The 17,761-nt window shown below is 42.8% G+C and overlaps 1 protein-coding gene across 1 annotated transcript; it reads right to left on the minus strand.

The window, feature by feature from the left end:
* Window positions 1-1,457: 1,457 nt before the first annotated feature.
* On the minus strand, window positions 1,458-17,217 carry ttbk2b (tau tubulin kinase 2b). Its single transcript, XM_012869113.3, has 15 exons — window positions 16,995-17,217; window positions 16,475-16,587; window positions 16,218-16,365; window positions 14,658-14,731; window positions 14,425-14,565; window positions 14,213-14,317; window positions 13,939-14,004; window positions 12,173-12,265; window positions 11,932-12,057; window positions 11,682-11,839; window positions 11,195-11,384; window positions 8,163-8,377; window positions 7,602-8,070; window positions 4,495-5,195; window positions 1,458-2,611 (listed from the first exon to the last, which is right to left on the minus strand). The coding sequence occupies exons 2-15, from the start codon at window positions 16,541-16,543 to the stop codon at window positions 2,269-2,271; spliced, it is 2,898 nt and encodes a 965-aa protein (XP_012724567.2). The 5' UTR covers window positions 16,544-16,587; window positions 16,995-17,217; the 3' UTR covers window positions 1,458-2,268.
* Between the last annotated feature and the right edge of the window lie 544 nt (window positions 17,218-17,761).

Below are 17,761 nucleotides of genomic sequence, written 5' to 3' on the forward strand. Positions count from 1 at the left end.
CCAAGAAACTCAATGTTTCCTTAGCTATAAGCAATAATCCTCAAAATTAAAGCACTTGGAACATCTCATTCTGTAACAAATTAAATGTAGTTTTCCCTTTTTGAATTTAATTTACAGAAATATACTTTTTTTTTTTTTTTATAACATCCAAGGGTCACCAACCCTTTTGAAACAGAGCTACTTCATTGGTACAGAGTCATGCGAAGGGTTACCTGTACTGACCTTTGAATTAAAAGGAGCCAGAGTTCTCCTTGACTTTATGTAAAATAAAAACATTTTTCATACAGATATTGTTAATTTTAAAAATCTATATAAATGCAAGTGTGAATAAACCGGAAGAGTAACAGAGATTAAAATAAAGTCTCGGCGGGCCCCTGTCCTAAGTGATTGGATGCACCTTTAAGAAACCGTGTTTGTGTTACCCGTATAATTTAACAACTCTAATGAAAATGTACCTTAAAATAGAAGGAAAAAAAAAAAAAAGGTTCCTAGAGCTAGTTTTGAATCCAACAGAAGGTGTATCAGGATTTTCCTCATTTATGCATCAAAGCAAATGTCGGTTAAACTACCATCTGATTTTTCCTTGATCCAAACCATCAAAAACAACATGCATTTAGCTGATGCATTTACAGACTGAAAAAAGGTGGAAATCTTCTCATTTGATGCATAATATGAACTGGGGAGACAGGATTTATCAGTGTTCAGACCCAGTTGTGCAAAAACTATAATTTTTAATCACTTCTAAATAGCTGAACATTATTTTAAATACATTTAAAATCTAAGGGGGATGATCAGTACTGTGTAAGCGTAGAGGTGTGGTGTGTTTAGGTGGCTCTGGGCTACATGCATCTTTCAAGAAGGGGTGAACGCTGCAAGTCAAATACTCAACGCATTCTGCTGGGTTTCCTTAGACAGAAAACTTTGCAACCAACCGGTCTGGATGATTTGACTTTGTAAAGATTACTAGATCAATGTGAGCTTCTGTGCTTTATTGTCTCTCTTGTTGTGTCTCTGTTCTGTCTTCTCTAACCCCCAGTCTGTCGAGGCAGATGACCGTTCATACTGAGCCCGGTTCTGCCGGAGGTTTTCCTTCCCGTTAATGGGGAGTTTTTCTTCCCACTGTCGCTTCATGCTTGCTCAGTATGAGGGATTGCAGCAAAGCCATGTACAATGCAGATGACTCTCCCTGTGGCTCTACGGTTCCCCAGGAGTGAATGCTGCTTGTCGGGACTTTGAAGCAATCAACTGGTTTCCTTATATAGGACATTTTTGACCAATCTGTATAATATGATTGAACTTGATTTTGTAAAGTGCCTTGAGATGACATGTTTCATGATTTGGCGCTATATAAATAAATTGAATTGAAAATTGAATTAAAGTGCCTTAAGATGTGTTGTGAATTGGTGCAATATAAATAGAAAAAAAAAAACAAGAAAGAAAAACAGAGTCACTATTAGTCTAATTTTAGCCATTTCTTTCATGTTATTCAGGAACAACAAATTGGCAAATTTACCGGTAACCATTCTGCAACATTCCCTCCTGTTCATCGCAGCAAGAAATCACTCAGAAACAAGACTTCCAAGATACGTTTTGATCGGAACCAGTTCAATAAAACACAGATGCTTCAGCAGATTGTACAAATGAATAAAAATAAAAAAACAAACAATGTTTGCAAGGATAGTCATGCGGGTTTACAATAGTGTTCTTAACGTACATTCTTCGAAGCGGATGGCTGCGCGACATTTTCTCTCTAGTAAAAAGGAAAAAAGCGCACTACAACACCGAGCTAAGCCAAAATGAGCAGCTGGCTATTAAACAGCGGCGTTAGCTGTGAGGTCTGGGTGCGGCATGCTCTGGCTGACTGTGGACGTCTTTACCGCTATAGTGTCTCTACAGTGAATACATGGTTTATATACTTAGTGATCTTATTTCTCCTAATAGTACATATCTACAGTCAAGGTGTTCTGTGTTTTTTTTGTTTGTTTTTTTACATCTCAAGTATTAAACATGATTATTTTGGTTTCATTAGGCCTAAATAGAGATTTAATGAAGTGAGAGGTAAAAGTTGGCAATCTCGAGATTTTCTCCGTTTCACATCCGAATAAATAAATAAATACATTTTATCATACATTTTACATTACATACAGTACATTCCTTTCAGTAAATGTTATATTTACACATGCTATCCGGGCATGGGGGGTGTGGGTGGGGTAGCCTCACCCCACAGGTGCACGTTTGGGACCAGTCAGTTGTGGGAGATCGCGGGCATCAAGTCAGTTTCCCGAAGGCTTTACCCTCGTAGAGCGGAGCTTTCCCCCTGGAGCCGAGGCCCCACTGACCGAGCCCCGACGAGGCCCTGTCCTGCGGCTGTCGAGGGGGAGGGGAGCCCGACAGGCTCGAGGGCGAGCGGCTGCGCCCCTGCAGGGCCACGCTGTCGCGGAGCTCCTGCCGGGAGGGGGAGGAGCTTAAGGAGCGCTGCAGCGAGGAGGAGCTGCGAGGCCGGGGAGGCGGGCTGAAGAGCACGCCGCCGCGGTCCTGCATCAGCTGGGTCAGGCTGGCGAGGAAGTCGGCGTCGCTGGTGCTGCTGGCGCGCACCCTCAGACGCCGCCGTCTGCAGAGAAACGAACGGTGAAGAGAGAGAGAGAGACATTTAAGGAAACAAAATGCCTTCGTTTGATGGATAGACAAGTTGATGTTGGCAGATTGTTTGGTGTTTTCACAGGTCTGCCTAAAAAGTGGATCAGACAGCTGCAGTTGATCCAGAACGCTGCTGCCCGCATCCTCACTAAGACTAAGAAAGTAGAGCACATCACCCCAGTTCTAAAGTCCTTACACTGGCTCCCTGTATCTCAGAGAATAGACTTTAAAACACTTCTGTTAGTCTATAAATCCCTAAATGGCTTAGCACCTAAATACATCACAGACTTGTTATCAGTGTATCAACCCTCCAGACCACTAAGGTCTTCTGGCTCCAGCCTGCTCTGCATACCTAGAACCAGAACTAAACAAGGAGAAGCAGCATTTAGTTCCTACGCTCCACTTATCTGGAACAAACTTCCAGAAAACTGTAACTGAGTTCCTTTAAATCGAGATTAAAAAACACATTTGTTTAAAATTGCCTTTGAATGTTCAAGTTAAACTGTTTTACCTTTTTCAAATGTTCTTTTTTTGTTTCTACATTCTATCCCTACTTGCTTTTATTTCTATATTTTAATCATGTAAAGCACTTTGTATTGTCTCTGTACTGAATTGTGCTATATAAATAAATTTGCCTTGCCTTGCCTTGCCTTGTACGACGAATCACAAAACCAAAAGCAGCTATTTATCAATATTTAAATATTAGAAGCTGAATTTAACACTTATTTCCCCCACAATTCAAAAACACATCAACATCAGACTGTTACACGACGTCATGACGGACTTTAACAGTCAACCTTCGCTTACAGGTGAAACAAACGGGTCATTCAGTCTCTCATGAGACCAGAATTCAAATCTTCAGTCTAAAAGCAAAATATTTGTGTACAGAAAAAAGCGAGAGCTACAAGGAACTAGTTTCCTAGAACGGCCTAGTCAAAGCCTAAACCTAACACGGCTGAAAGACTGATGGTCCCAGACTGTCTCCATCCAGTTTCTAGGTGTACAAAGCTAGCAGAGACGTAGCTTAATAGACCCGAAGCTTTAAAGGCATACTATGCAACATTTTTCAGTTAATTAATGTGTTCCATACCGTTTTGGATGATTAAATGAGTCATTTCAAGTCGAACAAAGGTTTTCTCGGCCGCCCTGGTGGTCTGTGGGGGAAATACCGCACTTGCAATTGCAAGAGCTCTCGGCCCGCACCCACAGGCTCAGAAGTCTGGTGCAAGACCGCGAGGGTCGGTCTTGCTTTACGGCGAGAACTCCATGTGTTTTTGCCCTGCTATTCACTATATGCACGCGCGAAAGCAACAACAAAGAACCGCGTGTTAACGTCAAATAAACATGCACACATATCGAGTTTTATTATTATTATTATTATTATCATTTATTTATTTATTTTTAATATTGGCGAGGCGGTAGCGTTATCTTGGCGAGGCGGCCGCCTCGTCAAGATAGCGCTGCGGGAAGCTTGATGTTCATACCTTCACTGTGTTAGTCATTGTTTGTACTGCCGTTTTTTTTACTTTTCGTTGCGTTCGCCTGTCTGCTAAACTCAAAACAACCGCGCCTGGGTTGACGGGGAAACCAGAACAGCTGAGCATCTTTACGACAGTGCACTTTTACTTTCGCCCTCTGGGGGGAGCCTCGCTGGAAAATCAACCCTGGTTGCATAGTATACCTTTAAAGGCAGCAAAAAGCGGTTCTCCTCGATTTATTGACTCAGATGTACTGAACAAAAGCACACCGCACTTTTCAGTTTTATTTGTATAAAAATATTCCAAACGTGTGCATCGCTTTCATCCCCTCTCCTAATCATTTCCCAGCCTTTTCTGGCTCAGTAAGAGGCGCCGTTACCTGCTGTCCACACACGGACGGATGGGCGGCTTCCCGGGAGGCGGCCGAGGCAAAAACCTTCCGCTGAGCTGCTCCGGCAGAAACGTGCCGCTCACGGGACGAGGGATTTTACTTCTGCTTCCGGACGAGGAGGACAGAGACAGCGGGTCCTCTCCCGCGCAGTCGGACCTAGAGCCCCGCTCCGAGGAGAGCCGGTCTCTCGGCAGAGCGCAGGGGAGGTTGTCGCAGGACAGCGAGGGGGAGGGGGAGTGCGTGGGCGAGCCGAGGACCGGGCTGCTCCAGCGGTGCCGCCGCTCCGCGTTGGGCTCCCTGCTCGGAGAGTCCAGGGGATTGCTGGGGTCTCGCACCGGGATCCGGCTCAGGCGCGGAGAGGACGGAGAGTCCCGTCGCTTGAGCAGAGCGGGAGGCGGGGAGGAGGAGACGGTGACGGTGCTCTCGGCGGCGCCCCCCGCCGTGTCGGCCGGAGGCTGCTGGTTCGGCTCCGAGGAGCGGTCGGGCAGGCCCGAATCGCTCTCGGGGTCCCTGTCGTTGGTCAGGTGAGACGTGGGGCCTTTGGCGGGGATCAGCTCCGGCACCGAGTCCAACCTCCTCCTGTCCTTTGAGCTTTCCTCCACGACGTCCTCGGATTTGCAGCTCGGTACGTCTAGAGGGGATGCGTCGCTCTTCCTGACGGGCGACGGCGGCGCACTGCTGGAGGAGGACTGGACACAATCATAGACGTGATTTAATGCTGAGCACAGCCTCAGAAGTGAAGGTATTTTGAGTCATAATCAGATTTTAGCCTTTTATAACTGATGTTCGAATTGTTTTCAGACATTCACCAATTCATTAACCAACTGAATGTGACTTTTTTGGATTTTCGTCACATTATAACCACAACCGTCAACAGCCAACACAAAAATGAGTGAAACAAAGGCCTCACCTAGCAGGACATCTGGGGAAAAAATCCCTTAAAACGAATGATCCTAAGATTTATAAATGCTCCGTTTTTGAGCCTGTGTGCACACGAAAAGATGGATATCGGTGTCCGGCGCATCACGGTCTGCGACGGGATATTGCTGCGCAGCGTCACACATGTGCGACCTATTTTTTTTATTTATTTTTTCCCCAGTGTCCTGTCTAGCAATGTGGCATTAAGAATTGATGTCTTAATGCCAGATAGAGCTCGACATATTTTGCTTTCACAAGTGGAGCAAACGGCTTTCGCCATAGTGCTCCGCTTGATTTGTGCATGTAAATAGCTTTATTGTGATTCGTGCAGGGAGAATTTCAAATTATATGGACACTACAATGGGAAAGTAGGAGAGTAAAGGAAGAACAAGAAGAGAAAAAAAAAAAGAAAGAGAAGAGTTGAAAGAAAAAAAGAGATAAAAGGGAGAGAATGATAAAACCGATAAGACCGTTGTTTATACCCTTGGCCATACGGTGGAGTTAAAAATGAATTTTGCCAGAGAGGGGCTGATTTTCACATTGCTGCAGACATTTTTGGTTTATATAATTTTTTTACAAGCCCAACTGCTGTAATACAGTGAGGGGCAGAGGAGTAAAGAGCGACCGGAGATCAGCTGCATTGCACCAGCTCTCCCTCACAGTACGGAGGCTCGGTTTGACACGATTCCCAATCGACACCATCTTGAGTTTTATTCACTTTATATTCTAATATTGTGTATAAAGTAAGCTCAACTTAATTATTTGTCCACAAGATCAAACCTCTCAGTGCCATGATTCAATTTGAAGGATTCTGATTGGCTGACATAAGTTTTAGTTTTGCAGTACATTGCCCCCTATGTGTCTGGTGTATTTGGGAAAAAAAAAACGCTCAGTGGCGTATTTCTGCGTGTTGGTGTGGATGAAAACATTTCTAAAAAAAACTACATGTGTGTATGGTACTATTTTTAAAAACATAAGATAGTATTAATGAACAGAAATATAATTGAAACTAAAACAATCAAAGACTCGGACAAAAACTGGGGCTCTGGTGTGGCAAACCAGAACTAAAGGTTGGCATTAAATATCAAGCAATGTAGAAATATTAATTAATGTAAAAAGCACTTTATTTTTCTAGAAATTCTGATCTTGATCTTATAGAAAAAAGGGAAAAAGTCTAGAAACGCAAACTTTTCGAATGCAAACAGACTTGTTATCAGTGTATCAACCCTCCAGCCTACACTGCAAAAACAGAACTAAAAATAAGTAAATTTTTCTTGAAATGAGTGTATTTATACTTTATTTAAGTAGGTAAATAAAATAATCTGCCAGTGGAATATGATTTTTGCACTTAAAATAGGAAGAACTCATCTTCATCACCTTATTTCAAGTGCATTATATCCAATTATCTTATTTTAGGGGTAAAAATACTCATTCCATTGGCAGTTAATCTTATTTACCTGCTCAAATCAAGGACAAATGCACTAATTTCGAGAAAATATTACTTATTTTTAGTTCTGTTTTTGCAGTGTACTCTGCATACCCAGAACCAGAACCAAACACGGAGAACCAGCATTTAGTTCCAATGCTCCACTTATCTGGAACAAACTTCCAGAAAACTGCAAAAGTGCGGAAAACCTGAGTTCTTTTAAATCAAGATTAAAAACACATTTGTTTAGGATTTCCTTTGACTGCTCTAGTTAAATAGTTTTACTGAAACATCATTAGTTCAACTTTTTTAGTCCAACTGTTTTTAATGTTCCATTTTATTACTACATTCCATTCCTACTTGCTTTTATTCTGCTTTATTTTCCTGTATTTTAATCATGTAAAGCACTTTGCATTGTCTCTGTACTGAATTGTGCTATACAAATAAATTTGCCTCGCCTTTAATTTTCTCCATAATTGTTCAGACTTGCAAAAAAAAAAGCATCAAATCTAATTCTAGTTTTCAAGATTGCACAGAAACCGTTGAAATATCAACTCCTGAGACGAGTCTATTTAATGTGTAACTAATGTCTATAGAGAGAATAATGAGTTCTGATATTTCGTGTGCTGACAAGTCGAACAACTTTTAACGACAACATTTCTATAGAGATAGGCAGCTGACTGCTCCGTGAATTAAATGTTCCTGGTGCTCCTCACAGAACTTATCTGGAGACAAACTCCTGTCCTCCTACCTGCTCCATCTGGGATCTCCCCATCAGCACTGAAGGCATCTGCCCGAGCATCCCCGGCAGCCTGCGGTGGCCCAGTAACCACGTGCCGGGCATGGCCATCTGCGACATGACGGGGCTGCTGGGCGCCGCCGCGGGACCCGTCTGGTCGTCCTGCTGCTCGGCGGACCGGTCGGCAGCTCCGTCGGCGCCGCAGGGGCCGGGCTTGTCCTCGCTCTGGGTTTCTGCCTGAGGTTTGCCTCCTCCCGAGCTGTTGGCCTGCTCCAGCTCCAGCATCACCCACTCCTGAGAGTCGGCCTCCTGAGGCACGGGGCTGAAGTTCACAGCAACGAAGCCGCTGCTCGCCGCGGCTTCCTCCGGGTCGGGGGTCGCCGTGCCGGACCGTTCCTCGTTGCAGGAAGGCGTCTGCTGGCCGTTCTCAGGTATGGGCTTCTCCCCAACGTGACACAGGACGGGGCGCTGTTTGCCCAAGCTGGCAGAAAAAGGAACGAAGAGAGACTCAAACATGAGTTTTGGCTTAAGATTTCAGGTTTTGCTGATTGCGGTTTATTAAAGAGCTCTCACTAGGCCTCAAGGAACCGTTCTATGGTGGGCTTTGGTTCCGGCGCGAGTCTCTTCTCGAACGCCAAGCTCTGGCTGTGCCTCATCCTGCGGAGCAGCGGCGCGGCTCGGTCCAGGAACATGGTCTCTGAGCGCACCCGTCTGGGGGAACTCTGCACGGAGCCGGTGTTAGGACTCTGGTTCCCCTGGTTCTGACTGTGTTCGTCCTCGCTCACCACCTGGAGACACAGAAACCAGGACACGTTCCAAAGCGCTGAAACAAAGCAGCTGGGTTCAGCAGATCTACGCCAGACAAACCGCACCCCCCGGTGTAAACATGGCATCGCTGGGCAATGGCCACACACTGTGACCCCACTACTGCTCAGTCAGAAGGTTTTTTAGTTATCTATAGCTGTTTACATGCACAAAATTTCATAATGGGATTGATATGGATTTGGATTAGAAAAAAATAAAATAAAAAATAATCAGATTGTACCGTTTATATGGGCACAATCAATTAATCCGATCATGATGTGTTTAATGCACCTAGCTCTAATCAGAATAAAACCAATCTGACATCAAATTTTCCTTAAAAAAAAAAAAAAAACACAGAAGAAGTACTTCCGTCTTTGTTGATGAACACCAAAAAAATAGTAATCAAAGCAGTATTATAAGAGTTTGTCTGTCTTTAGAGTTGAGTCGTTACTGAATAAATAACAATTTTGAGCTCTTTTAATGTCTCAAACAGAAAGGTTGTATCGGGAACCACGACAGTTGTGGCTCCCGCCGTATTTCCGCCACTCACCGACGCAGAAATACTTCACGCTTACATCGAGCGCACATGTGCACTCGGGTCAGTTTGACACATTCGGAATAACTTGATCCTGACAAGCGTTTAAATGCATATCGATCAGATTATCAATCAGCATAAACCATCTTAATCTGATCATTATTCCGACTGGCTTGTTGACGTGACGCTATTCTTTTATTCCGATCTGCCCTTTATTCCGATTACTTTTGTCCATGTAAACGTAGCTATTGGCATAAATGGCATGAATTTGGGATTTTTTTAATGATTTATTTAATGCGTTTTGTTTCTGGGATGCACTGATAATACGACACACACCTTTAAGAACACACGTTTCAATTTAATGTTGACTTTTGCTAATCCACACACAGGGTGAAATATGTGCACACCCCACCTAACATATGAACACGTGTTCCAGAGCAAGTTGCTCCTCCACCACATGCTATTTTTAAGCCGTCAATAAGCTTCTAGCAAGATTCCAGCTGGGTATCTGACCACCCTCTCTCTGTTTTAGGCAGATTTGGCATTTTAATGGTTTGGCTTCCAGGCACGGACCACGTTTATTAACACAGCCTACAAACTAACGGTTTAGGCTGGGGTCACTCCACAGGCTCAATGGAGCCGGCTGCATCCACTCCAAGTACGCGTGGGATCGTCTTCCAACCAGAACTTTTAAAAATCGGGTTAAAGAATTTTGTAAAAAAAGGCCTCCGTCCTTTTTATTTCATCCACGCAGTGCGATGCAACAATATGTCTGGCAGCAAAACAGCCGGCGCAGCATGACGCTGGGCATTTGGTTCCTAGCTTTGGAAGCCTCACCTCGGCTCCTCAGGACGTTCTTCTCATCAGAGGAGCCAGGTAGTTCCCTCTTTGACTTGTCTGAACATAAAGCTTGTAGGAGGAGGTCATTGGTGCACATTTCAGTCAAGCTTAAAGTGGTTTATTGTAGAGCTGGGGCTTCAATCCAACAACCTTTATCCTGCGCTCTCAGACTACAGGTCTGCTGGTGGTTCCTAGAGTCTCTAAAAGTAGAATGGGAGGCAGATCCTTTAGCTATCAGGCTCCTCTCCTGTGGAACCAACTCCCAGTTTTGGTCCGTGAGGCAGACACCCCGTCTACTTTTAAGACTAATCTTAAAACTTTCCTTTTTGACAAAGCTTATAGTTAGAGTGGCTCATGTTACTCTCAGCTACCTTTATAGTTTTACTGCTATAGGCTTAGGCTACTGGAGTATATCAGGATCTAATTTTCTCACTCTATTGAGTTCTACTGTTCTTCAATTATGCATTATGTGTTGTCATTTCTGCTTTAACTTTCTGTTCTCTCTCTTTTCTCTTCATAGTAGGTACACCTGGTCTGGCGTTCTGTTAACTGTGACATCATCCAGAGAAGACGGCTCACCTGCTACTACCATCTAATGTAGAACAGATTACTAGATCAATGTGTGCTTCTGTGCTTTTTTTGTTTCTCTTGTTGTGTCTCTGCTCTGTCTTCTGTAACCCCAGTCGGTCGAGGCAGATGACCGTTCATACTGAGCCCGGTTCTGCTGGAGGTTTTGCCTTCCTGTTAATGGGGAGTTTTTCTTCCCACTGTCGCTTCATGCTTGCTCAGTATGAGGGATTGCTGCAAAGTCATGGACAATGCAGACGACTCTCCCTGTGGCTCTACGCTTCTCCAGGAGTGAATGCTGCTTGTCGGGACTTTGATGCAATCAACTGGTTTCCTTATATAGGACATTTTTGACCAATCTGTATAATCTGACCCAATCTGTATAATACGATTGAACTTGACTTTGTAAAGTGCCTTGAGATGACATGTTTCATGATTTGGCGCTATATAAATAAAATTGAATTGAACTTTAGAAAATTTAAGATAAAAAAAAAAAGAAAAAAAAAACTCAGTCTGTACCAGGACTCAGACAAATTTAAATCAGCTCTACGGCTTCTGAAAAAAAGTGGTCACATATCCAGCTATAAGTCTCCCAGAGGTTTGTTGATCCCTACAAACATCAGCTGGTTTCTCTGCAACTTGCTTAAGGTTTATCCAAACATTAGATCAGGGCTATATATTTAGTAGTCTGTAAGCATCATATTTATCCTTCAGATAAATTCCTTCAGATATCCTTCCAAGATAAATTCAAATCTATTGAAGAAAAAAAGCTCAAAATGAGAGTAAACTGGGCTTCAGTTAAGCACAGAACCACCAGCAGACCTCAGAGCTTCATACAGAACGTTTACAGTAAACTGACCTTCCTGACCGCCGGCTGGGGTTGCTTAAGGTTGCGGTTGCGATCCATCTCCTCCCACACGTCTCCGCCGGCGGTGGTCGGCGTGGGGATGGGGGGGCAGTTGTCGGCGTCGCTCAGGCGTTCCCCTTGAAGGACATCCTCGGTGTTCTCCCTCTGCAGCTCGCCCGGCAGCACTGAGGCGTTGGCCATGCTGGGGGACGACAAGAGGGAAGGTCACCCTGCGGTTCATTTTCTACGACAGCGTTCAGAGCCGGGATTTCTCTGGGATCTCTGAGTCTGCAGATTCCCTGCTCCGAATTAAAAAAAAAAAGGGAATGCGCTCCTGTGTGCAGCATCTCTGCTGCACACAGGAGCGCAATCCCAACAGAGTGTGAAGGAGGACTGAATGACATTAAAACTGCAATAAATCCGCCGACGTGTGGGGAAAAAAAAACAGAATTAAAGTTCAAATGTGAAAATGTGATGCGTTATTTTTAGCTTGCAGTACCCGAGGTAAGCCGGGGTGAGGCGAGTGAGCTGCTGAGCGGTGTTGGCTGCGGCGGTGATGCTCAGCACACCCTCCGAGTTGCATTTCTCCCAGTCGTAGGGGTCGTTCTCCAGCACGCTGTTGCTCTTCATGGCCTTCTCGAACACGGCCGTCAGCAGCTGCCTCGATGGAAACCAAAATGGCTTATCAGCGCGGCCACGACTAAACAGAAACGCCGAGAATGTGACAAAACCAAAAAAAAAACAGGAACCTGATAGTCGGGCTTGGTGAAGTAATCCAAGGTCAGGATGTGATCCAGGAAGGCGCTGAACTCCGAGGGAAGGTGCTTCAGCATGAGGCGGTGGTCGTACGTCTCTTTCAGGTTTCCTACTTGTTCCTGGGATGGGAGAGTGGTCGAAAAGGGGAGCAGGTGAGGTTATCTGGGCATTTTTAACGCCGCAGGAGGGCGGACAAAAAAAAACAAACAAAAAAAAAAAAAAACAGCCGCATACTTTGTCTTTAATCTTCCTCCAGGGAAGCTGGCCGACCATGAACTCGACCAGCATGTAGAAGAGGGACCACAGGTCATCGTGGCGACCCATTTCCTGCAAGCAGACGAGAACAGGGGGACGCGGCTTTTACGGTAGTTTCAATTTAAAACTTTAGGAAAACGAACGATCCCGTTTGCTATATAAAGGCCGGAGAACATGGGGAGTTTTACACCTGGAAAAACTGTAAGCAGGGCATCTTATTTAAGAGCACAGAAATGATGTGAAGCTATTAAAAACAAAACGGCTACCCGACACATCTGCAACGGCCTCTCTTACTTGATGACACAGGCTTTTTGTTGTTTTCTAATAAATAGAAGGATAAACCTGGACGATGGCTGAAAGACTTGTTACGATGGAAGAGCAGCTTCATAAACAATCTGCTGAGCAGGTGGTCAAATGCCTGAGCTGACCGAGTGAAGACGCAGGGAACGTGGTGTGCTTGGAGACGGAGGCTCCGCACCAGAGCCTCTACTGAAGTCTCTACTTCATCAATATCTTCCGACCATGAGAAAAACGCAATTTTGAATTGCATGTTTTGTAAAACCCTTGTTTCCATCCCACTCTGACCTTAAACCTTGAATAAGCTTTATCAGGCGTGGGCATCTACCCAAGTGAGAATCCATCCAGTCGGCTGGATGTAATCGTTGGATCCTGACAGCCAAAAGAGCTCGCATTCCGACCGTAAATGTACAATATTAATGTTGCATGTCACAGATATTAGGACGACTACCTACTTTCGATATATTATTCAGCCCTGATTCAGTCCGCGAGGACAGATCTGTTTAACCAAGTTTTGCGTTGTTCAACACATTGCAAATTGTGCCGTTATTTACCCTCGAATAAAAGCAAGAGTTAACTTTGTAACAGATGCAGAGAGGGAGAAGTGTGCAACCACTGCCGCCATGGCTGGAATAGGACTGTGTACAATGTAGGGCTGAACAATTAATCGCATTTTCAATATAATCGCGATTTAAAGAAACGTAATTTCCAAATCGCAGAGTCCGCAAATTTTTGGCTATGTAACAATTAGGGAATTAGAGACGTCCATTAGGTGTTGGTAAAATGTTTAAAGTGGGTTTGCCTCCACATGGAAGGGAATACAGTTGCAGCAGTGAGATAATCTAATTTTATTACTTGTTTTAGAGTTTATATAATCATACATAGCATTAAGTACAGGTCAATCAGTTTAATACATAGACTTGCTTGTTGGTTGCACTTTATGTTCAACAAGGATTGATGTCCAAATCAACTAAAAGCTGTTCTCTTGAATAATATTCTGATTAATAGAAACATTAAAAGTTCTTGTTTTGAATAGTCCTTGTTTACAAACGTCTTTATTTAGACGCCATTTTTGTTGCTTGTGGTTAACACAGAGAAAAGTCAAAATTGCAATTTTGGTTGAAATATATTGTAGACAGAACGCAATCATTTCTGCTCTGAGTTTAGATGCTGTGGGTCTTTTAGCAACTAATCCGCACAGCGAGGAAACAAAATGATTTGTTGTTTGTATATGTTTAAAAAGACATGATAAATTAAACTGGGGGAAAAAAAAAAAAAAATCGCATTAAATCGCAATATTAAGAAAAAAAAAAGTCGCAATTAGATTATTTTCCAAAATCGTTCAGCCCTAGTACAATAGAGAATATGGCATTACCTGAGTTAACAGGACAAGCAGTGATATTGTAAACCAGCTGTGGGATAATCTGTGCCTTTTACTCAAACCTCACCTTGTTCTTATGAGCATTGACTGAGGCGTATCGCACCGTTCCTCTGAAACCTGCCACAGGACGAGGCTGAAAGAGAATCACAGTTTACCAGAAAGCAAACGCACTTCGCAACACTCATAACAGGCTTTGAAGGATCTTGAAAAATTGACTTGATATGTTAAGTAATAACCTGGTAATAATCCCATTCATAATTACCCCCAAATGTATTTATAGTTGTTTACTTTTTTATTCGAGAAGCCGAAGACGTTCTGCCTGAAGTTATTAGAGAACTTACTGGACGGACTTCTTGGTTGGAGTTGGTAAACTGTCGAGCCAGTCCGAAGTCCAGCATATAGCAGCATCTGCAGGTACTGGCCAGTCTTCCCATTGCAAAGTTTGACTATAGATATACAAGGAAAAACAAGTTCACCGTACCAGATTTAAGAGATACTTTCCAATAAGCAGATGATTTGATGCACAGAGGCGACACCCTAAAGGTAAACCTACAGGTTTAATGTCACGGTGCAGGAAGCCCACAGAATGGATGCTCTCGATGGCCTCTAAAATCTGCTTCCCCAGCCTCAAAGTCGTGGAGACGGAAAAGGTGCCGCGGGTCATGGTTCTGCGCAGATCCGCCAGATTCCGGCCCTTTGGAAAGAGACCAGCGTTGCGTCAGCAGAATGTGGCGGCGTGGCGGGCGGATAGAAAAAGTGACAGATATGGGGCACCGAGGGCCTCACCTGCAGTTCCATCACTACGTAGTTGAAGCGATCGTTCCTGCCGCAGCCAACAAAGCGACAAACGTGGTCCTTTCCTATTTAAAAGAAGCAGATTTAAACGCCAATGCAGACATCTTGTGCTTTTTTTCAGTCGAGAACATCACATGTTCTATCGACACCCCAGTTTAACCCACTCCTCTGCTGAGAGGAATGGGACACAATGCGGAAAAAACAAAAAACAAAAAAAGCAATAAAAAAAAAAAAAATGCCTGTTTTAAAGAGCATTTATTGACATATTAATGCCTTGGCTTGATTTTGATTTAAAGCGGTTGTAAAAATGATTTGGTTTTAAGGCACATTACCAAAAGGATATCTAGATAACTTCGGAAAGGTTGAAACACAGAGGAGATGGTATATAGATGAACATGATAGTAAAACTTACAGTGGCATCAAATAAATAAAACAGAAAAAAATTTGGTAAATTATAATTTACTAACTTCTAACGAATATGGATGCGCTGATCTTTTATTGTTTATGCTCCTGATTCATATTTATCGCTTAAAAACTGTAACAGATCATCATTTTTGTCCGTCAATTTCCAAGTAGAGTAAAAAAAAGACAACACATAATTCACTTGAAAACATAAAACATGTTTACATTGTTTTTAGAACAGCTTAAGGTTTGTCATGGAAACTCTAAAAGTTAATATCCCAAGGTTAGTGGAAAGAGGCGTTGCACGAATAGGACTGCATAATCCAAACTATGACTGGGGTCAGTGTTAGTACATTTTTGTTTCCTTCAAACACTTAAAAATCTAAAACAACAACAATAATAATAATAATAATAATAATAATAATAATAATAAAGACGCAATAATAATAATTAAAAAAACAATTACCTCAATCAACAGCAAACCTGCGTTGCACTTTTTCTTGAGTTTCATAAAAAAAGAAAATCGGGTTCTACTCTGAAATATATTTTGTATATAAACCAGAATTTGATATATAAATAGAATTGTGTATTCCCAAACTATCTGTTGGATTTATAGACACTACATACACTTATAACACCTTTTATTGTGGTATCATAGTCTCTCTCTCTTAGTTAGAATTGGCAGGTCAGATCCCCACCAAAAAAAAAAACATAATGGAAAAAGTGAAAAATGAATGAAAATCAGTATCTACCGGGGAAAGACTGATCAGTGCATCTGTAGGTATAACATCACCCGCTTAAATGGCACTAAGATGGGAAAAGTTACTCTTTCTGCTACTGAGCAATGAGAAAAACAGCAGAAAAACCTCAGAAGAGAATCAGGTTTCCTTTGCTGTCGTTTTCGTTTTTTCAAAAATGATATTCACCCTGAAACAACGTCTTGTGTTCCGGTCAAATGCCTGTTATTATCAGCTTGTACATCATTTTAAATCTAGATCTGCCAGGGATGCGAATAACATTGGACCTGGTTGAGTCTGCCAAGAGAAATGAGACGGTGATTTCGGTCTACTCCCTTTCTCAAACCCCCCTACAGTTCACAAATAAAACCTCCCCGGTTACTCTACGCTGGCATGGTTTAGCCTAACTTACCCTGAAGCTTCTTTAGCACCGCCACCTCCATCTTTAGCACCTGTTTGGGTTGCTGAGCAGACTCGACCTTCAAGGCCACAGTGGCCTGGCTCAGCTGGTCCAGGACTTCATAGATCTCCCCAAAGCCCCCTCCTCCTATCTTCTTGGCCTGAAATCAAATGTTGGTGCATTAAGCCGCGATATTTGCCGAAAAAAGGAAATCATCCACTGGATTGGGATGTTTTTGCCATTCCCCTTTTTCCAACGATGACACCCACCACTTTCCACCTGTCCCTGACCACATCTCCCACTGACAGGATGTCCGTGTGCTCTCCAGCTCCACTCATGATCCTGGCTGCTCTCTGCTGGCATCAGTGTCACAGGCTCTTCACTGGGGAAATAAAAAAAAAAAAAAATGTGTGATTCAGGTTAAAACAAGCTACGAACTGACAGCATCTCCCTGCGCTCTGGTTGACTGCATTCACGTTGCCAAGGCTGACCGTGAAGACGCTAGCTAGCTAGACGGTTGAAATATATCCGCTAGCAGGGTTTAGTTAAGCCAAAGCAGAGCAAAGAAAATAAATAAATAAATAAATAAAGAAACAACCAGGCTAACACAGCAGAGCCGCATTCATACGGCACAGAAAGAATCAATCAACATTTAAATCTCTAAAACAGCTTAATTTGGTCGTTTACTGTCCCCCGCTGGTCTTAGAAATAAGCTAATTAGCATGTTTCCTTATGGATAACCGTTAGGAGGCACACTTCTCCGTTTTTTTCTTTTTTTTTTTTTTTTACCTCGCTTCGATGCACCTCTGCGACATTGGCTAGCGTGTAACACCCAAGCGGTCTCCATGTCTCCAACCCGTCCGGAGCCAGATGAGTCGTTCCCAGCACCATCTTGTTCAGCAGATGAAACATTGGTGGTGGTAGTGGTGGTGGTGGACCATGGCTGAGATTAGCTGCTCCTGTTAGCCAGCAGGCTGCTAGGGAAAGATGCCTTGACGCTGACGTCACGTGTACTGAGGCTTTCCGATTGGTCCGCAAAGTCCCGCATCCGCGAGGCGTCAGGAATCAGGGGTTATCGAGGAGGACATCGAAGAATCGCCTTTAATCTTTAAAAGTTTGTGCACACGATGATGGAGTCTGATGTCGGTTCCACTTCGCTCTCAAAGGAAACATTTAAATATAACTATAAAAAGTATACATCTATCTATATATAAAAATACTTTTCAATCTTCATCTTTTTAATTTTTTATCTTTTGAACGCTATGATGAAAAAAAAAAAAAAAAAAAATATATATATATATATATATATATATATATATATATATATATATATATATATATATATATATATATATATACACTGCGGTAAACTGGCGACTTGTCCAGTGTGTACCCCACCTCTCGCCCATTGACAGCTGGAGACCCTACAAGGGATAGACCTGTTAGAATATATATATATATATATATATATATATATATATATATATATATATATATATATATATATATATATATATATATATATATATATATATATATATATATATATATATGAC

This window comes from Fundulus heteroclitus, chromosome 15 (assembly GCF_011125445.2).
Source record: "Fundulus heteroclitus isolate FHET01 chromosome 15, MU-UCD_Fhet_4.1, whole genome shotgun sequence".
In the NCBI taxonomy this organism is placed as follows: domain Eukaryota; kingdom Metazoa; phylum Chordata; class Actinopteri; order Cyprinodontiformes; family Fundulidae; genus Fundulus; species Fundulus heteroclitus.